Raw genomic sequence first — 22,263 nt, 5'->3', positions numbered from 1 at the left:
CCACCATTACTGCTTCCTTCATCAACCATGAACGTGAAAGCTCCTGACCTAGTAGGGTGCATAAAAACGCCTGTCAATTTTAGTTTCCCTTTCGTGCTACCAGTTCAGAATGTATTTACTACTATTATACTGCTGAAGAACTGAAAAAAATGGATATACTAGTAAAAGTAATTGCTTTACTTGAATTTTAAAATTTCTTTCCTAGCTCAATGTCAATTGCTGCAAGCTTAGTGAGTGAAGATACAAAGACCAAGTTTTTGAACAAAATGGGCCAGTTGACAACATCAGGTGCCATGCTGGCCAATGTGTTTCAGAGAAAGAAGTAAAAGCAGGAAGGAAGCCCCCAGTAAACACTAAGATGGACCTCAAGCAGACTGGTTCCTTGTACTTGAAGTACTTGCCTTTTTTATTTCCTTGTTTTATGTTCTTGCATTATAATTTTATCCTAACCTCCAAAGATATTTGCACTGCTTTTGATTATTGCTGTATATCTGTTAATTTTGGAGTTATAACTGTGGTGATAGAAAATTGAGTTTATAGTCTGTACCAAGTCCCTCTTCTGTGTTCTCGTCTTTCAGAATAATTTATATATATATATATATATATATATATATATATATATATATATAGTGAAGAGGTTTTTTTTAATTTTTGGATGGGATATTAGCAAATATCTGTATTATACACTAAGCTATTACAATGGTACTTAAAATAATGTAAATTTGAAGTCACTGTTATAAAGTAATAAAAGTGGAGATTACTTAAGTATTTAAATTATGAAAGAATAATACAGACTTTTTATTGTTTCGTAACTGACTAGAAAGAGCCACCAGCATTACTCTGTGCCTTTTGGACTTCAGTTTGTGTGTCCGTAGGAATTGTATGCATTCCATTCACACGGTGTTTTATAATGCCGTGATGAATTTGAGTTACAAATCCTACAGTAAGTAGATAATAATGAAACTTTCCACATTTCAGAGCTCTCATGAATATTCTTTAAGTGCTATTCAAACCTCCCCAGCATTTACATGCATATAATGGACTTACCTGAGGAAAGACCGCACAGTAACATGGGGAGTGATAACCAAGGTGAATTTTACAAACTGATGTGTAATAGATTTAAATATTCAAAAATAAATGTAAGTAAGAAGAGCTAATAATTGTGAAATTCTTTCCCAAATTTAAATACACAGGAAAACATGGTTTGAATTTGAAATTTAACACTTATTTATGTAAAATATTTTATTTAAGATATTTTCTAACGATTTTAATTTCAGAGATTATCTTTTCATTCTGTGTGTTACAAAGAAGTACCGAAAAGTTAAGGACATTTGGGGGCTGCTTTTTTTCCCTCTAAACTAAAAACGACATTAGCTAAATTCTTATTGGTTAGTTAACACCTTGTCCCTTAAAGTCAGTGACTATTCTTGTGTTTGATACATATTACACAGAGTCTTAAGTCAGTGTACAATTCCACTGGAATTTGAGAGTTGTCTATAAAATAATGCAACTTGAAGTAGAGAAGAGTGGTACTGGCCATAGAAGGGGGATGATTGGTTTGAGGGGTTAATGTGAGGCCTTTTTGAAAAAATGAATATTTTGATAAAGAGAATTCTTGTTTGAGCACAGTTGATGCACATAGGTGATTCCCATGTTTGTTGTATAAACTGGTTTAATACATTTGGAACATAGTTGGATTACATTCTCTTCCTGGGAAAGTTAGCTTACCACACATTCAGGCTTATAAAATAAGTTGCCCTAGACAAAGCCATTTAAAAAGTTCATTCTGAAATTATTTCTTTTACCTATAGTGAAATAATTGTTGAAATTAGTCTTTCAGAAACTGTTGGATTCTAGGCATTCCTGAGAAATTGAAAGTGGCTACCTTTCATGTCAAAAATGTTGATCTATTTAAATAAACTGTTTTTGCATACTTGTTTTTGTTTTGTTTTTGGCTATGTGTATTGTATTTTCATTTTGAAACACTATATATCCTATATCCAAGCAGAAGGAAATGAGAAAGCATATATTCACTAAAACATACTAATATGTTATTTTAGGAATATAGTCTATATAAATTATTTATTTAGTTTACTTTTACTAAAAACAGATTGTTGCTATAAAATTAACATATTGCGGAGACAGTTTAAAGGAAGTGTTAAGGCTCTCATTTACTTTGAAATACAGTAGAATAAATATGTCCATTACCAGATGAATGACTATAATTATTTTTATTAATTCATGAATCTATTTATCTAAACGCTAATGGTTTCCTTAAAACACAACAGCTAGTAAGATACACAGTGTGTTTCAAGGGAGTCTCCCTTATGCTGTTCAATATCTTAATGTCAGTAAGACTTCACATTTATTCTCACAGTTATTTTTGAAGCAAACTGTAGATTCTTTAAAGACAAGACAGACTAACCACACTGATCACGGAGACTGTGTGTTCTTCCAAAACAGACCATAAAACTCCCGTACCCACTCTTTTTTTAAACAAATAAAAATGGTACAAGTTTAAGTATTCAACTTAACAAAAAAACGAAGTTTGCAAAGTAACGAAAAGCTAATTTGAAATTATGCCTGTGTTTCTAAAGCAAGCCAGAGATTAAAATTTTTCCAAAACCCAGAAATGCCATCACTAGCAATTTTGCTGAATTATTTCAAGAACGATGCTTGAATGGTAGCAACATCTAACTTTATAGATCAATGTCCTTGACCTTTATTTGTTTGCATCAGTCACCCCTTTTGAAAGATTACTTTGCTAAACATCAAGTGGACTTACAACCTGAATGAAATTGTAAGTAATTTTAATGAAATTTCAATTCAAGTTGCTGTCAAATTTCTTAACAGAAAAAAAAAAAAAAAAAAAAAAACTGGTTCAAATAAATAGTCTGTGATAAAGTTTGGGGAGGTGAAATCACTGTATTGAATTGCCTTTTCATGACCCCCAATTTTTAAGATAACCTATTTTCAACCATTACTGGAACTTTAAGAACAGAACTTTCTCTAGACACCATCTTGTTGATCTTTGAACTGTGAGAGCTAACTGCGGTGAATATCTTGTGTTGGTCACCAATTTCTTAACTATTTTTTGTAGAAAGAATGTATGTTTAAAGAGGTTTGTAATTAGCAATTTTAATTCATAAAGTTCTCTAGATTGGCTAGGTAACAACATTCCAACTTTGTGTCAGATGTTAACTCTTTCATAAGCAAACCATGAAATAATTTTAGTTTTTCATATTAATAGATATGTGTTTGAAAGTCCTAATGTAACTTTACAGTGTGCTTGTTTTGTTACTATTTTATTTCAGTGCATTTTTAAAATAATAGATTAAAGATATTTGTTACTAATAAAATATAATGTATCTGGTAGATTTCTACACATTGGCAAATAACTGGATTTTAGGCTATTTTCATACTACATATGGATGTTTTGCATGAATTTCATCTGTGGAATTAGCACTCTAGTCATAATGTCTTGAATGACACATCAGTCTTTTCATATTTTCCCTTCAAAACTATAAGAAACTGTGCTTTGATTGCCTTCTTTATGGTTTACTTTGTTTGCATGTTAAAGAAAACTCTTCAAATAAACATTTCTATTCACTATACGACCACACCAGTCATAACATGACAGTTAATGCAAACTTAACACAATAGAAGTTTTATTATGTCTTTTTGATAATACATAAATAATTCTTTCAGTTTAATGTGGTGAAAATGTAAATTATTTGCTTTCCTTAAAAGAGTCTTCAGAAGTAGCTGGAAAATTCTACCCAAAGCGTGTCTATATGGAAGAGTATATACTATTTTAATTTCCTTTTATTTCATTAAAGATCAACCCATTATATTTATTTCAGTAAGATCACTGCATGAATAGAACTTCTTGAGGGACTTTAACGTAGTAAAATTTATGTTGTCTGTAAATTGGCATTTTGTGTTATATGTTATAGATATTAACTTTTTTATTAGTTATCATTTGTTGATAGTCTGCTTTATAAAAATTTTTTAAACTACCCGCACTTTTGAATTGTTGGCCTTTGCAACCTTAGATATTTTTAGGATATTCATTTTCAGTGAAGCGGAAAATGTCATAAATGCCTTTTGTAATGTATACATTCCTAAGTAATATAAATCTAATAATTTCTCATTGACTCTACAGTTTTATAGATTACATTTTTAACTTCCTCTGTTCATAAATCTCCCTGTCCTGTACCAAGTATTGAACCTAAGGTGAATGCTTTTCATAACATAAATCATTTTTTAATTTCTTTTTTATAAGAATTTCATAAATATAATCCCCTTTCTAACAAATTCTTTTTTGTCTTACCATTAAAGAGCATGGAAATGATAACATGCTCTCTGTTCCTCACAGAACTTTATGAAAATTACATAACAGTAAACCTGAAAGTGCTTTAGCATTTAGGATCATGAGAGTTCAAAGTAGAATTAAAACTTGTAAACCACTGAATAACTAAAGCATGGGTAATTGTGACCCCCTCCCCCATACTTTTGTTTTCTAGTAAGCGGATAGGTTACCATGACATGCATGATTTACCTAAAATTGCAATAGAAGGCAGAAACCACTTTTGATTGTTACTTTTGCCTACCTTTAACTACTCCCAGAGTTTCCAGCCTAGTGAAGACTGGTAAGGTAATTTTACTTTTTGTTTACCAAATCTTATCATTAAAATTTTTTTCAAAAGCCTAAGTAAATTAGCTCAATAAGCTAATTTTTCATTACATAATCGATTTAGATTTTGTAAAAGATTTTACCCTTTGCCACATCACTCATGTCTCTTAGTATATAATTTGATTCTTACAGTAACTAGCTTTCTTTGGTATTTAGTTTGAACTTGCAGGTTCCTTGTAACTAAACTGGTCATACTAATGGGAGAAGAGCAAGAAGTGCCATTTCTTGAAAATAGTCAGTTCCTAGTGTTACCTAAGAGAAGGGAACTCTTCAGTTAACCACTGACCCGTGATTCCAAAAGTTAGAATCCTGGTTTCTTGCAGACACTACAACTAAAGTTTTCAGATCTTAGGCGGTCAATACTACGTATCAAATTTGGAGACCATTTTCTTTTAGTTGTCATACTACTGAAACGCTTAGTGTCGTAATATAATCATCCTCAAGAAAGTCATGGAGAGATGACAGCCTAGAGATGGAAAATGTCCTGATTTTCAAAACTGAGGAGGCAGTAGATTTTACAACATGTGGATCACCATTCTGAATCTATATAAAGCCTCTTCTGTCCTTTTCTGACCACTTAATCCAAAGTAACCCCTTTAATTCCCTGAGATCATCCTGGTTTTCTTCGTCATAATTACTCTTCTCAATACTCATTTTCTTGTTTTTTATTGTCTGTCTCTTTCACTAGACTCAGCTCCATGAGAGAGAATGTTGTCTATCCTTTTCAACCAATGTGTCTCCAGTATTTGAAGAATGCCTGGTGTATGATAAGTACTCAACATTAATTGAATGAATTAATGAATAAGAGCTTGATCCCAATTCCGTGAAAGTTTGCCAATTAGATTAAAAGGATGATTTATGAATCCCTCAAAACAGAATGAATTTACTGAGACTACATGCCAGACTAACCTGAAGTCCTTTTTTCATAGAGCTATTATTATATGTTGTTGATCAGGAGAATTGTGTGATCTTGTGCATCTTGCCCTCAGCAAAGTATTGGGTTTGTTTCTTATAGTGAGCTTATTTATATCCAAGGTAGAAAATATGGAATAAATAAAAGTCCCTAAAAGAGTCGTGCCACGTGTGTATGGCCTTAAAAGGTTTACAGAACTTGTATTCATATCTGACTCTCTGGGCAACCCCTCTTATCAACAGACCTCATCAAGTCTTCCAAGTGATCTGTAAGTGTGGAGAAGCCATCCCTTTCTAAAGATTGTAAAGTCATTCACCATTCGATGTACATTTATGGAGTACCTATTTTGTGCTAGGTGTAGGGATGCAATGAATAAGACTGACCTAGAGCAGAGCTTACAGCCAGGCAGCGAAACAAGTGGAGAGAGAAGGACTGAGGAGGACGTACTTTAATTAGGTGGTTATTTTTCTGGTTTACTTTGGAAGACACCTCTGAGGTGACACCTGAAAACTAGGAAGAATAATAGGCTTTAACCGTGTGAAAATAGGAAGAGAAAAAAGAACAGTATGTGCATAGGCAATGAGATGAAAAATAGTGCTATGCTCAAGGAACTGGAAAAAAAAAATGGCCCATATAGCTGAGACACTATCAAAAGATGAAATTGGAGAGGAGTATGGCCAGATCACATAGGGCTTTGTACACTAGACTAGAAGTTAGAAAGGGAAGCCTTTGAATATGTAGTGGAATGATTTAACCCAATTTGTGTTAGGTATACTTCTGCTTTATAAGAATGCTTTTGAAAAGGAGAGGAGTAGAGGCTGACAGCAGAAGCTAACAAATGCAGTAGTCCAAGCAGGAGATGGTGGCAGCCTGGACAAAAAGGGAGGGAAAGGAGCAGATCTGCAACATAATTGGAAGTAGAATTGGCATGACAGATTGGGTATGAAGAGTGAGGGAAAGGGAAAAACCAAAGATGCTTAGACCTCTGCCTGCAATAACTGAATAAAATAATGGGTGCTGACAATAGTGAAGAAGTAAAGAATAAGTTTGGAGAGTTCATCTACAATTTTGTTTTAGATGTCTAAGAGTTAATCTGTGGAATTCAAAATGTCTAAGAGTTAATCTGTGAAAACTTCAGGGAAGAAGTTAGTTCTCTGAGTCTGGATCTCGGGCTAGATTATGGAGTCCTGAGTATTTTCTGTAGAGCGATGGGACTAAATGAGATGGCCTGGGAGAGAGGAACCATGAGAAGAGGATCCAAATGTGAATCCTAGGACACTCCTCCTACTTCAAAATCCAACAGAGCAAGAGGAACTACTAAAAGGATCAGGAGTATACAGTGAGTTGGAGGGAAACCAGGAGTGTGGCTTCATGGAAGCAAAGAGAAGAGCATTCTGAGGAGGGTCAGTTGCTACTCCTGCGTCGAGACAAGAATGGATCTGAAACCCATTGAAAGATGAAAGTCATTGATGACCTCAATATAGTTTCGGCAGTTGAATGGAAATGCAAAGAGAGACAATGACTAGAGATGACAGCTCTTTCAAAACAGTTGGCCATAAAGGGGAGCAGAGGTGCTGGTAGCTAGAAAGGAACATGAGGTCAAAGGAGGGTGCTGTTTAGCCTTGGTTTGTCATGGGAGAAATTAGGTCAGGTTCATATGCTAATGAGAATAAGCCAGTAAAACGAAAGATGATGGTGATGCAGCAGCAGTAACAAGCAAAGACTGTGAGAGTGAAATCCTTGAAGAAGCAAGAGGGGTTGAGATTCAGAGCACAAATGGAGGGACTGGCCTCATTATAATAGGGGAGAAGCAGAGGTGCTCTTGGAGGCGATTCGGTAGATTTAGTGGTGGGAAGGTTAGGGGGTTTCCATTTAATTCCTTCTATGTTCTCAGTGAAGTATGAAGCAAAGAAATTGATTTGGCTGGCATATGGAAAGTGTTAGAGGTTTGAAGACAAAGAAGGTAGAAATGTTTGTCTTCGAGAATGGCAGAGGGAATTACTAAGGGAATTGCAGGATTTGTTTTGAAAGCCCATTTGAGAATAGTTATTGTGAATTTAAAGAGGGCTAGTTTACTAGATATACGTTAACTAATTGGAATTTGAAATGAAGAATTTAAATAAAGACAGCTAGTTAACACAAGTGATTTTTTTTTTCTCCAGCCAAGAACAACTATTCAGGAACAGGTATGAAGTATACAGAGAATAAACAGGGCTGAGTTCTAGATGCTTCAGAGAAGGAGAAAGGACAAGGACATGAAAGCTACTTGTGTAGGAATGATTATAATGATGGGCCATAGAATCCAAACTGGAGAGGGGGAAAAAGGAAATATTGGAGTGAGGGGGGAAATAAATAATCTGAGAAATGGGTCCCAATAAAATTTTTAAAATATGTTTTAGTGAGAATATTCAAATAGGTGAACTGGATAGAAACTTCCTTTGGGAGTAAAAAATGAAAAGCAAATAAGACACCTGATCTACCTCCAGGCTGTAAGGTACAGGAGTTTGTGAGAACAAAAATAAAAAGCCTCCACTTAAAAGCTTAGCAGGAAAGGTGGTGTCTTAGGGGTAGCCAGGATTCAATTACAGTTGACCCACTTATACATGGATTTTTTTTTATAGTACAATACTGTAAATGTATTTTTTCTTCCATATGATTTTAACATTGTCTTTTCTCTAGCTTACTTTATTGTAAGAATATGGTATGTAATGCATAAACATACAAAATATATATTAGTCAACTGTTTATGTTATTGGTAAGGCTTTCAGTAAGTAGTAGGCTGTTAGTAAAGTTTGGGGAAGTCAAAAGTTATATGCAGATTTTTCACCATGTGGGAGTCTGTTCATGAAACATACTGCTCTGTCATTTTCTTGTAATGTCTGTGTCTGGTTTTGGTATTAGGGTAATGCTGGCCTCATTGAATGAATTAAGTATTCCTTCAGTTTCTATCTCCCAAAAGAGACTGCAGAGAAGTGGTGTAATATCTTCCTTTAATTTTGATAAGAATTCATCAGTAAACACATCTGGACCTAGTGCTTTCTGTTTTGAAAGATTCTTAATATTTTGATTCTATTTCTTTAATATAAGCCTATTGTGATTGCGAATTTTGACAAGATTGTATCTTTCAAGGAATTGGTCCATTTCTTTTTCTTTTTTTTTTTAAATAATCTCAATGTGGGGCTCAAACACACCACCCAAGATCAAGAGTCACATGCTCTACCAACTGAGCCAGGCAGGCATCCCAGAAATGGTCCCTTTCATCTAAGTTATCTAATGTGTGTGCATAGAGTTGTTCACAGTATTCCTTTATTATTATCCTTTTAATGTCCATGGTATCTGTATCTTAAGGTAGAAGCTTAGATGACTGATTTTAGATCTTTCTTCTTTTCTGAAATATGTATTCAATGCTATAAGTTTCCCACTAAGTACTGTTTTTGCTGTCTCCCACAAATTTTAATAAGTTGTGTTTTCCTTTTCATTTAGTTTAAAATATTTTTTAATTTCTCTTGAGATTTCTTCTTTGACCCATGTGTTAGATACAAATTGTTTAATCTTCATATATTTCGGGGTTTTCCATCTATCTTTGTTTTTGATTTCTAGCTTAATTCCATCATAATCTGAAAGCAGACATTTTCTGATTTCTATTCTTTTGAATTTGTTAAGATGTATTTTATGCCCCAGAATGCAGTCTGTCTTGGTGAATGTTCCATGTGAGCTGGTGAAGAATGTGTTTTCTGCTGTCATTGGATGAAGTAGTCTACAGATGTCAGTTACATCCAGTTGATTCATGTTGTTGAGCCAACTATATCCTTACTGATTTTATGTCCATTTCTGAGAAAGTTGAAGTCTCCAACTGTAATAGTGGATTCATCTATTTCTCCTTGCAACTATATCAGTTTTTGCCTCATGTATTTTGATACTCAGTTGTCAGGCATATACCATTTTAGGATTGTTATGTCTTCTTGAAGAATTTACCCCTTTATCATTACTAATGCCCCTCTTTATCCCTGATAACTTTCCTTTGTCTAAAGTCTGCTCTGTCTGAAATTAATACAGCTACGCTTGCTTTCTTTTTTTTTTTTTTTAAGTGTATTTATTTATTTTGAGAGCGAGAGAGGAGAGAAAATCCTAAGAAGGTTCCACACTATCAGCGCAGAGCCCGTCGTGGGGCTCGATCTTACAAAGTGTAAGATCATGACGTGAGCCAAAATCAAGAGTCAGACACTTAACCTACTGACCCATCCAGGCACCCTGACTCTTGCTTTCTTTTTTTTTTTTAATTTTTTTTTTTTTAACGTTTATTTATTTTTGAGACAGAGAGAGACAGAGCATGAACGGGGGAGAGTCAGAGAGAGGGAGACACAGAATCTGAAACAGGCTCCAGGCTCTGAGCTGTCAGCACAGAGCCTGACGCGGGGCTCGAACTCACGGCCGCAAGATCATGACCTGAGCCGAAGTCAGACGCTTAACCGACCAAGCCACCCAGGCGCCCCACTCTTGCTTTCTTTTGATTAGTATTATCATGGTATATCTTTCTCCCTCCCATTCACTTGTAATCTATCCGTGTTCTTTTTATTTAGAGTGGGATTCTGGCAGATAACATACAGTTGGGTCTTGTTTTTTTGATCTACTTTCACAGTCTCTTTTGACTGGTGCATTTAGACCATTGAGGTGCCCAGTATTAATATAGTTGGATTAATATCTACGATATTTGGTACTGCTTTCTACTTGTTGCTCTTGTTCTTTGTTCGTATTTTTGTCTTCTGCTCTTTTCCTTTTGTGATTTTAATTAAGAATTGTATATGATTCCACTTTCTTTCTTATTAGCATATCCATTTTACTTCTTTTTTGTTTAAACATTTTAGAGAGAGAAAGAGCATGTGTGCATGTGTGAGGGAGGGGCAGAGGAGAGAGAAAGACAGGGAATCCCAAGCAGGTTCTGTGCCCTCAGCACCGAGCCCAATGTGGGGCTTGAACTAATGAACTATGAGGTCATGACCTGAGCCAAAATCAAGAGTCAGATGCCTAACCGACTGAGACATCCAGGCCCCCCATGAATTCTTTTTTTTTTTTTTTTACTTTTTTTTTTTACTAGAATTTCCAATATATATTTATAACTAATCCCAGTCCACTATCACAGAACACTGTAATGTTTCAAAGGTAGTGTAAATAACTTATGATAACAAAATAATCCTAATAATCCTAATTCCTTTCATTCCTTGTATTAGTATTGTCATTCAGTTGACTTATGTGTAAGCATATTTATATAATACACATAAGCATACATAAACATTGTTGATATTACTATTTTTAAAAAACGTTTGTTAGAGTAAGAAAAATATTTATTTTACCTTCACTTATTTTTTCTTGCAGTGCTCTTCCTTTCTTTAAATAAACCTGAATTTCTGACCAATATTATTTTCCTTCTGTTAACATTTCTTGTACAGCAGATCTACAGGCAACAAATACATTCAATTTCTGTTTACCTGAGAAAGTCTTTATTTCTCCTTCACATTTGAAGGGTAATTTCACAGGTTACAGAATTCTAAGTTGGTGAATTATTCCTCTCAATACTTTCCATGTCTCCACTCTTCTCTTACTTGCATGGTTTCTGAGAAGTTGGAGGTCATTCTTATCTCTGCAGGTTAGGTGTTTTTTCCTTCCTCTTTCAGGATTTTCTCCTTATCTTTGATTTTCTATAGTTTGAAAGTAATGCGCTTATATGTACTTTTCTGGCTTTTATCCTGATTGGTATTCTCTGGACTTCTTAGATCTGTGGTTTGGCATCTGATACTAATTTGGGGAAATCCTCACTCATTAATGTTTCAAATATTCCTTTTTTTTCTTTCTCCCTTTCTTCTCCTGGTGTGCAATTTTGTAGTTGTCCCACAGTTTTGGATATTCTGTTCTGGGTTGGTTTTTTGGTTTTTTTGTTTGTTTGTTTTCCAGTGTTTTCTGTTTACTTTTCATCTCTGCAAGTTTCTTTTTTTTTTTTTTTAATTTTTATTTTAAGTAGGCTCCACGCCCAAGGTGGGGCTTGAATTCATGACCCTGAGATGAAGAGTCACATGCTCTACCAACTGAGCCAGCCAGATTCTATTGAGATGTCCTCAAGTTCAGAGATTCTTTCCTCATCCATGTCCAATCTGTTAATAAGCCTATCAAAGGCACTCTTCCTTTCTGTACATTGTATTCTATCTCTAACATTCCTTTTTGGTTCTTTCGTGGGATTTTCACCTCTCTGCTTACATTGCCCATCTCTTCTTGCATGCTGTCTACTTTGTCCGTTAGAGGCCTTAGCATATTCGTCATGGTTGTTTCAAATTCCCTGTCTGATTCTTCCAGTATCCCCGCCATGTCTGGTGTTCTGCTGCTTGTTCTGTTTCTGCAAATTCTAATTTTTGCCGTTTGGTACGCCTTGCAACTTTTTCTTGATAGCCAGATATTAGGTACTGGGTAAAAGGAACTATTGTAAATAGGAGTTTAAGTTAGTAGTGTTAGTAGTCATAGTTAGTGTTAGTAAGTTGTGCAGGAGTGGGAAAAATATTCTCTAATCCTATGATTAGGTCTTGGTGTTTTGTGAGCCTGTGCCTCTGGACTGTGAATTTAAAAATCATACCTCAGTTTTTCTCTCCCCCTGAGGTGGGACAGGATGGTGAGAATGGGCCGGAATCAGAGAATTCCCTTCTCCAGGTTAGGCTCTGGTTAACTTGTTTCCCCTGAGCACAGTCCTTCTTAAGACAAACAAAGTACTCTGGTTTATTTCAGAATGGATCCTTTTCCTTTCCCTCTGCCAAGGAGATTTTTCTCGGGTATTTACTGTGAGAACCTGGTTGAGCTCCTGGAGGCAAAACTTACAAAAGTTGGGCAGGGGGCGGGGGGGGGGGGTGTTCTACAACTGGGTCCCCCTACAGTTTTGAACTCAGACTTGTCCACACTGAGCCTCCATCAAGTCATTAATTACAGTTCTGGTCTTCCTGCCCCAGCACTGATTCCCATGGAGATTTTAGCTCGAGAGTTCCTAACCTGGTCACTTGTGACTCTCTGTATTTGCCTATCAATCTCTCCAATTTGGGGGGGGGGGGGCAGTGGTGTGCCCTGTGACCTCACTTCTTTTATGGATTTAAGAAGATTTGTTCATTTTCCAGTTTATTCAGCTTTTCACTTGTTGTTAGGACTCGGTGGTAACTTCCAAACTCCCTTCATGCAGAACCGGAAACAGGAAGCAGCACAAATTTGTTTAAATGCAAAACACAGAAAAGAGGGTAAAAGTCATAAGATGTTGAAGGAGAAAAGAGAGAATGGGTAGAAATATTATTTGACAAGCAAATGGCCAAGAATTCTCTCAAACTGACAAAAACCATCAAGGTCAATGAGAACCACAAGCCAGGATAGATTCTAAGATATGTAGAAAACTAAGCCTACATATGTTATAATAAACCCGCTGGAAAACAAATACAAAGAGAAAATCTGAAAAGCAGCAACTATAAGACTGATAGTTTACTCACCAACAGAAAACAAAGGAATAATGTCTTTAAAATGCCAAAAGAAAAATTGCTGCTGCCCTAGAATTCTACAGTCGGCAAGAATATCTTTTAAAATGAAATTGCTGGGGTGCCTGGGTGGCCCAGTTGGTTAAGCGTCCAACTCTTGATTTCGGCTCAGGTCATGATCTCACGGGTTCATGAGATTGAGCCCCATGTCAGGCTCTGTGCTAACAGTGCAGAGCCTGCTTGGGATTTTCTCTCTCTCTCTCTCTCTCTCTCTCTCTGTGCCCCTTCCCCCCCAAAATAAATAAATAAACATTTAAAATGAAGATGATTTAAGATATTGGTAGACAACCCTCACCCACCCCACCAAAAAACAGAAATTGTTACCAGCAGATCCACGCCAAATCAAATTATTCACGCCATAAGAAATTATTCAAGCAAAAGGGAAATAATCCTACGTAGTACCAATAAAGTTAAAAAGTTAAGATGGAAGGACATATTCCTATTTAAACAAAAGAAACTTCTTACCAAAATCAACACAGCAGAGCACCTGGCTGGCTCAGTCAGTAGAGCGTGCAACTCTTGATCTTGGAGTTGTGAGTTCGAGCCCCATGTTGGACATAGAACCTACTTTAAAAAAACAAACAAAAAAAAACCTTTAAAAAACCAACACCAGAAGAAACAAAATCTCGGTAGTTCTAAATCTGTTAAAGAAGTTGAACTTGTAGGGGCGCCTGGGTGGCGCAGTCGGTTAAGCGTCCGACTTCAGCCAGGTCACGATCTCGCGGTCCGTGAGTTCGAGCCCCACGTCAGGCTCTGGGCTGATGGCTCGGAGCCTGGAGCCTGTTTCCGATTCTGTGTCTCCCTCTCTCTCCGCCCCTCCCCCGTTCATGCTCTGTCTCTCTCTGTCCCAAAAATAAATAAAAAACGTTGAAAAAAAAAATTTTTAAAAAAAGAAGTTGAACTTGTAATTTCAAACTATGCCACGAAGAAACCTCAGTGGCCATATGGCTTCATCAGTGAATTCTACCAAATACTTAAGACAAAAATAATGGCGTTCTTACACACCCTTTCCAAGTTCTTCCATATATTCCAGTCTCGCCCAGCAACATCCCGACACCAAAACTTGACCCAATTCGGGAAGAATAAGGCCCATGTCTTAGATGTGTAAACTCTCAGACTAAATATTAGCACTCTGAATCCGCCATGTGACATAAAGCACCTATCCTTCATCGGTGAAACGATGAACAAAGGGTAATCTATTCATACAACAGAGGACTGGACAGTAATGACCTGACTGACTCTCACAATGGTGAACAAAAGCCATACACAAGGTAATACTACAGTGCAGGGTCCATTTATATAAAGTCCAGAAGCAGACAAAGTGAATCGCTGGTATTCCCATGAAATCTATCAAGAAGGATGAGGAGTAATGATTAAAGGCGTTTGGGGGTTTCTGGTAATGTTCTACTTCATGGTTTGGGTGCAGGCTCTATATATGTCTTCATTTTTTGACAATTAGCCAAACTGTATTCTTTATGTATGTTCTACTTCAATAAAAGTACTCTTAAAAAGAAACCGTTCTGTGTCAATCTAGGTGGCAGCATCAGTTGTCTTTTATGGCCAGTCTGAACCTGACCGATTCGAAAGTAGAACTTTGCCATCAGCAGGTAGGATGATACCTGTCCTTGTGTTCATATGTAAGGGACACAGAGCTACTTTCTCCATCATCTCATTAGGGCTGAGAAGAAGGGAAGTAGGGGACACATAAATTATCTCCGTTTCCACTTGAAACCGTTTTATCTGTAACAAAATATCCAAAAAGTAGCGATAACTACTAGTTTAATGGTTCAGAAATTCATTTATTTTGAATACCAAATCGGTAGCACTGAAAAAATTCTTGTCCCCCAAAGCAAGCAAGATAGGTTTCCATGGACACAGTTCAAAATTTGTCACAAATTTTCATATTATGTTTGGGTATCATTACCGGATGGTATTGCACCCTAATTTATCTCTGAACGGACACTGATCTATCAATACCTTACTTCTGTTTAAAAAGTGTTGTGTAGGCAAGATAAGAAGAAGGACAGAACAGAACAGCATAGGTAATAAAAACGTTTGTATTTATTAGTAGGTTTTCACTGAAAGAAAGATTTGTGAAGTCCTATGTTTACTTCATAGCTTTGCTTTTTTTAATGTATTCTCTTTACGTGACCACAGTCACAGTAACTATTTTTACATCACCATGTCAAAAAATAAACATTTCATTAACAAGATTATGCCTGTTTTCTGCTGCCTAAATAAAGATTACAGTGTTATATTAAGATTAAAATATTACATTAGGATGTAATGTAAGACTTAAAAGCCATCCTCTAGAAACAAAAATGAGAGCTATACTTTTATGTTACCTTTTTTAATCTGAAAATTAAACAGTTCATGCAGAAGTGGGAAACAGTGGGGATTTCCAGGGTGAGATGCACACTATCCATATAAAAAAGCCTATGATTCCTGTATCTGCACAATATACTTGGTTTTTCCTTAGTACAAGTAAGCACAATTCATTTTTAGCTCATTAGTTTTTAAAAATCAGAAACATTTAACTTTACTAAATATTAAAATATCTATTGTTTAAAATGCATTTTTACATTTATTACAGATAACCAAAATTTAGTTATACATGTGGGATTTCTTAAATTGTAAAGAACATTTAAAATAGTTTCTGTAAATGTTGAGCAACCTCTTTAGCTATAATTGTGCATCCTTCACCTAAGAGAAAAATAGTATTGGAAATAATTTCCACGTTCCTCCTAAGAATGCTATAGGAAAGAGGACATCCTCAGGCCCATTGTGATGGATTTTGTTGTTAACGAATGGCATTCTACATTAATATTTATAAAATATTTGAATTATGTGAGTGGTAGTTCTGTAAATATAGAAACAGTCCTCAAAAAGTAATTTATAGTGGTTTTTTTTTTTTTTTTTTAATTAAGCTTTTTTTCCCCCTAGTTGATTTAATGTGTTAACATGGGCATTCTATTGTTCAAAGTGCTTCCAAAACCAGCACACTCACCTCTGGGGCTTTCCAAGCAGAAGTTTAAGTCCTTTCATCTTTTTTGAGAAAAGAAGGGGCTAACATTGGACATGTGCCAGGAGCAAGCTGGTATTTCTCATGAAGTGCCACACTGAAAGCACCCTCTCCCACATGTCCGCTCCTTGAGGCCAAAACCAGCCCTCATCTGCCTTTCACACCACTACTTTTTCTAGAAAGCCTGTCTCCACATTCCAGACAATAGGCCACATACCTAAATAAAGCTGTCACCTTTCCCTTCTGCAACTCACTTGATATTAAAAATCTGGTGCTTAGTGAGGCAGGAGAACACTCCAGAGCCAGGACAGCCAAGGTTTGAATCCCAACTCTGCCCCTATTGGCAAGTGACCCTACGGCAAGTTATTAACCACTCTGTGCCTCAGTTTCCTAATCTGTAAAATGGGACTAATCAAGGCTGTTGCAGGAATTAAATGAATTTGCATGGTTAAGGATGCTATTGGTGTTTGCTATCATTATTGTCTTTCTAGAAACTCCTTTTGCGTATATCAATAAAATCACGTTTATGATTGTTTACAAACATGGGATGATACTACTCTGTAACTTGCTTCTTTTACTTAGAGGGCAGTAGACGTCTTTCCAAAAACCACTTGATTTTCTTAAACAACTGCATTATAGTCTATACTATGGTAAACTCAATTTTTTTTTTTTTGCCATTTCTCCATGAAACTCACATTTTTCTCTTTGTGGTTTTACAAAAATGCTAAGGTAAATAAACATCCTTGCATGTCTCTCTTTATGTATGGATGGATTAGATTCTCAGACACGGAATTGACTTGTCCAACGATATTCACATTTTTAATTGTTTGTTTGTTTGTTTGTTTGTTTAATCAACACCACCCGAGAGCTTTCCAAAAGCACAAAGCAAGCAGGCAGGCTGCACAGTAGGGAGCTACGGAGCAAAACAAGTAGGAGGACTACATGCAGCTGCACAAAGCCGGGAGGGGGAAATGGAAGTATGCTCTTTGACCTCAAGTGGCAGAATTGTAGCTGAAGGTAGACTGCGGTTAAGTTACAGGTGCATATTGTAAACCCAGAGCTAAAAAAAATAAAACCAGGACGCATATAAAATAAGCTAACAGTGGAGAGAAATGGCACCCTAAAAAATAATCCAAAAGAAGATGGGAAAAGAGGAACAAAGAAGGAACAAACAAAACAAATAGCAAGACAGTAGACTCACATGTCACCATATCTATAATCACATTAAATGCGAGTGGTCTGAAAACTCCAAAGGATAGAGACTGTCAAATGGATTAAATGAAAAGGCAAGAGCGAATCATACGCTGTCACTTTAAATAGATCTAAACCTAAAGGGAAGGTCCAGGCCCCAGAGACGGCGGACAGCGGGAGGTCTGCGCCCGGGAGGCTCTGGCCACGCTTCCTTTACCGGGTGCCTTTCCTCGCCTGGGCTCTGCCGGCCTGACGCGCCCCCGAAACCCACTGAGGACCGGACGGGGCCGATGCTTCTCCTTTCTCCTTCCCATAGCCCTCTCCGTCCTCTTCCCCGCCCCACTGGCCCGTCTGTGGCCCCAGGACATTTCCTCCCCTTCCCTGATCTGGCTCCTACAGAGAAGTCTGCTTTGAACCTTTGAACCCACCAGGCAGCGTCACGCCCCCTCTGGCCGGGGCGACCAACCTCGCAGGGCCTGTGTTGCAGCGAGGGGGCGGCAGGAGGGGGGGAGCAGGGGGCCTCGAGGCGGGGTCGCGGGGGGCTGGGACACCGTCCAAGATCCGCCCCCTGCCGCGCTGTTGCGGAGAGTGAGGGAGGGAGGGTGCGGTACGTTGGGCCCTCCGGGCTGGCCTTCCTCTCACCGCTTCTCCCCCCACCCCGCGAATTCTTGTCTGTCGGTGGGGGATCCTTGTCACCGTCCCCTCGCCTTCTCCAGCCCTGCAGAGCCCTGTAAGTCTCAGGCATCTCCATCCATGTTGGCCAGGCTGGTGTCCAAATGGGCAATGACTGCTGGTAGCTCTATTGCCTGGAACAGACTTCCAGCCTGATGACCGGATGCCAAGTGACACGACCACTGGGGGAGGAGAGGACTCCTTCAACACCTTCACTGAGACAGGTGAAGTTTGCACAGGCACCTGCCTCTAGCTCTTCTACCCAGAGCAGCTGATCAAGGGGCAAGAAAGATGCCACCAATAACTATGGTCGTGGGCACTATACCATTGGCAAGAGCATTGCCCTCCTTGGTCAGTGGACCGAAAGTAGCCCCCCCGGGGCACAGGTTTTCAGGGCGTCTTGGTTTTCCAGTTTTGTGGGGGTACTTGTTCTGGGTTCCCCTCCCTGCTGATGGAACCTGTCACTTATGGCAAGAAATCCAAGCTGGAGTTCTCCATCTACCAGGCCCCCAGGTTTCCACAGCTGTAGCTGAGCCCTTCAACTCCGTCCTCACGACCCACACCATCCTGGAACACTGTGATTGTGCCTTCATGGTAGATAATGAGGCCATCTATGACATCAACATTGAACACCCAACCTACACTCCCCTTAACCACCGGATTAGCGCAGTCGTGTCTTCCATTGCTGCTTACTCAGATTTAATGCAGCCCTGAACGTTCATCCGACAGAATGCCAGACCAGCCTGGTGCCCTAAGCCCACATGAACTTCTCTCTGGCCGCACGTTCCCCCATTATCTCTACTGAGAAAGCCTACCACGAACAGCTTCCTGTAGCACAGATCACCGAGGCACGCCCTGAGCGAGCCAACCAGATGGCGAAATGGTCCGCTTGCCGTGGTAAACACGTGGCTTGATGCCTGCTGTACCGGAGGGATTTTTCTGTGGCCCACGAGGACGTGGCTGCCCTCGAGAAGGATCACGAGGAGGTTGGAGTGGAGAGTGCCGAGGGAGATGATGAGGGTGGGGAGCATTCACCGCTCTGGTGCAATTTGACATCCTGTCGTCTGGGGCTCCTATTTCCATTGTTCTGCGGAGCTGTCCATAGTGGGCCTAACTTGTCAACAAAAGCGAAGTTTCTTTTTTATTGTTATTATCAAGAGGATATTAAGTCATTTGTTGATGACACATGATAATGGGTGACACACAAGCTTTCATCCCACCTATAATTTTATCTGATACCATAATTCAGTTTAGATATTGCATCGGATGTGCCAGCAATCTAGCCCAATAAACTCCATGACTTTGCTCGGGTGACCCTTTTAATGGTGAGCTCCAGGGCACAACACATTAACTGTCGGTTCAACGACACCAAGGTTTGTGGAGACAATGGCTTCTGTGCCCAAGCAGTTTGCCAGTAAATTTCAAACGGAACCTGGTAGCTCCCTGAAGGAATTCCAACACACATTGCCGAGGTAGTTGACCAAGATGGCTTCAGAGTAGACTCACTTTACACAGCACAGTTTTATAAAGACACATTTATTCAGCATCATGATCAGACTATTATATTTAGCAGTCAATAGCATGGATGCAAAAAAAAAAAAAAAAAAAAAACAACAAAAAACTACACGAAAACCCTTTCTTGGAATGCTTTACACTTCCCACAGAACAGAAACTAAAATAACACGTCATACAATTAGTCACAAAAAAACACAGTCCTCGAGTTTTTGGACCATACGCATGAGTCTTGTCTAAAACACGGCCTCTTTGTAGCAGCTAGGCCCTGCCACCACTGTGCTTGGCTGAGTTCACCTTGTAACCTTCCCCGTCACATCTCTGGCTCTCCTTTCCTGCTAAGCTTTGTTTCCTGACAGTGATTAAAGCCTTCTGCCACCACCATCACTACTGCTGCTGCTGGAACCGCCATAGCCACCTTGGTTTTGTGGTTTGGCAAAACGCTGGCCTCCACCACCACAGGGGCCAGACTTCTGCCTCCAAAATTCCCTCCTTTCATGGGACCAATATGTGAAGACTGTTGTCATTGCCGAAACCATTATAGCCTCCGCCACCTCCAAAGTTTCTTCCTTCGTTACCAAATCCAGGGTGGCCATCCGCACTGCCACCATATCCACAACCATCTCAATGGCCACCAAAGCCACCTCACCCACTGAAGCTTCCTCCACAACCGAAGTTGTCATTCCCACCAAAACCACCGCCTAAGTTTCCAGAACCACTTAGACCTCTTTGGCTGGATGAAGCACTAGCCATCTCCTGCTGAGATAGGGCTCTCCTTACTTCACAGCTGAGGTAGTTTGGAATGACAATCTTGTCTGCGGAGTCACGGTCATCAAATGTTACAAGAGCAAAGCGTCTCCTCTAGCCACCGCCTCAGTCAGTCATGATTGCAATCACTTCCATTTTCCCATACTGTTCAAGATAATCTCTTAGATGATGGCTCCTTTAAGGCCACCGACAACAATCTTTTTCACAGTTAAGTGGGTACCAGGTCTTGGAGAATCTTGAAACAGCCCTGTTTGGTTCCACAACTCTTCCATCCACCTTGGGCGGCCCTGCATTCATGGCTGTGTCCACCTCTTCCCCAGGGGCATCTGTGACAAACCCAAAGCCTCTGGAGTGCATGGTGTTTTCTCCCCTCCCCTCATTACCACACAGTCTGGGAGTGTTCCCCGTTGCTCAGAATGGCTCCTCAGACTCTCATGGGTTGTTGCAAAGCACAAACCTCCGACGAAGAGCTTCCGCAGCTGTTCAGGCTCTTTGGGACCCTCTGACTTCGACGTGCAGCAGTGGGAGGGGAGACTTTTAAGATACTTGCCAGTGTCCATAGACAGAAAGGCTGATGTCTCTATTTTAAAGGTAAAAACAAGAAAAAAGATAGAATGAGATATCCCATGTAAATGCTATTCATAAGAAAGGTGAAGTCGCTATATAACTAACGCCAAAGTAGACTTCAGAACCCAAAGTTTTATCATGGATCAAGGAGGCCCTACCATAATGATGAAAAGTCAATTCATCAAGAAGACATAATAATCTGAAATGCTTATGCTTCTAATCTAAGCGTCAAAAAATTGGCGGGCGGGGGGGGGGGTGGTGAGACCTGAAAGGCAAAAATAAACTCACAGTTTTCGTTGCAAATTTCCAGTTTCCTCAGAACAACTAGGCAGAAAATGACATGATATTTCAAATGATTTGACCTAATTGACCTTTAAAACCCACTTCACCCAACAACCGTAGAAGATCCTATGGAATATTCACTAGGATACACCATGCACTGGGCCGAAAGTAAGGCAAGCAGATATATAGTTCTAGCACTCAAGAAATTCAACCTTCTGTTGACATCAGGCAAGTATGTTCACTCAAAAAGTTATCCATACAAAGGAGCACGTGTATGTGTGCGTGCAACATCGACCTAGAATGGGAGAGAAGATACACTCCTAAGCAAGGAATAGCAAGTGACCAGAACAACAGGTGCAGCGCGCCCGACAGCTGGCGGGTTCTACAGCAGCAAAAGGACTCATCAAGGCTAGTGCCTGGATGGGGTGGGGGGTGTGAGTGGGGGGCGGAAACAGGATGGTGTCTCTCACCCCAGAGAAGGGTACTAGAGGAGAGGCAAGAGGAAGTGGCTGCTGGCCAGAAAACTTTGAGGGAGGATTGTATGAAGCGTGCTAGATGGCATACTGTGGTGACCTTTGCATTGTACTCCACGAAATCCCCAGCGAAGATCCTCTTCTGGTTAATTCCCGGTGGTGGGGTATCCACCCTTGCTTGGGAGGCCCCGCCTGTTAGGGCCGAGCGCGTGGGATCCAGGCGGGCGTGGGCCCGCGGGCTAGGCCGCCGCCGCCCCGTCCCCTCCCCTGGAAGCCGGCCCGGGATGTCTGGGTGCAGACCGGTCCGTGCCCGCGAACGTGAAAGACACAGCAGGTCGGGTCGCAGGCAAACCTGTCCGCGTGCAACCTGCAGAGCCCAGGGTTAGAAGCTCCGGGCTAAGTCTCGCGCCCGCGGCTGGAGAAGATGCGGGAGGAGGGGCGGCGAACCTCCCTCCCGCCCCGCCGTCGCCTTCGCAGTCCTCACCTCCCTGTGCCTCCGGTGTGCCCGCTCGCCCAATAGAAGGCGCGCGCCCCGCGCTCGGGCACCACCTGGCGGGCGCCGCCGGCCCGGCGGGAGGGGGCGCAGCGCGGGCGGGCGGGGACAGGTGGCGGGG

General features: G+C 39.7%; 1 protein-coding gene and 1 pseudogene across 4 annotated transcripts in view; one reads left to right on the top strand and one right to left on the bottom strand.

The window, feature by feature from the left end:
* RELCH (RAB11 binding and LisH domain, coiled-coil and HEAT repeat containing) overlaps positions 1 to 7,989 on the top strand; it is a 116,312-nt gene extending 108,323 nt beyond the window's left edge. For 3 of the 4 annotated variants that reach the window (XM_049619764.1, XM_049619763.1, XM_049619762.1), the window contains exon 29: positions 206 to 3,530. In XM_049619764.1, coding sequence (XP_049475721.1) covers positions 206 to 326 — 121 coding nt within the window. In that variant the 3' untranslated portion in view covers positions 327 to 3,530. Of the gene's footprint in view, positions 1 to 205; positions 3,531 to 5,384 lie in introns of those variants that run through there. The other variant, XM_049619765.1, reaches the window with a different exon arrangement.
* Positions 7,990 to 19,611: 11,622 nt separating this feature from the next.
* LOC125914484 (heterogeneous nuclear ribonucleoprotein A1-like) lies at positions 19,612 to 20,902 on the bottom strand (annotated as a pseudogene).
* Positions 20,903 to 22,263: the final 1,361 nt, after the last annotated feature.

This window comes from Panthera uncia (assembly GCF_023721935.1).
Source record: "Panthera uncia isolate 11264 chromosome D3 unlocalized genomic scaffold, Puncia_PCG_1.0 HiC_scaffold_8, whole genome shotgun sequence".
Lineage (NCBI taxonomy): Eukaryota > Metazoa > Chordata > Mammalia > Carnivora > Felidae > Panthera > Panthera uncia.
The sequence above is the reverse complement of the archived record's forward strand: the minus strand, read 5'-3'. Positions and strand labels throughout refer to the sequence as shown.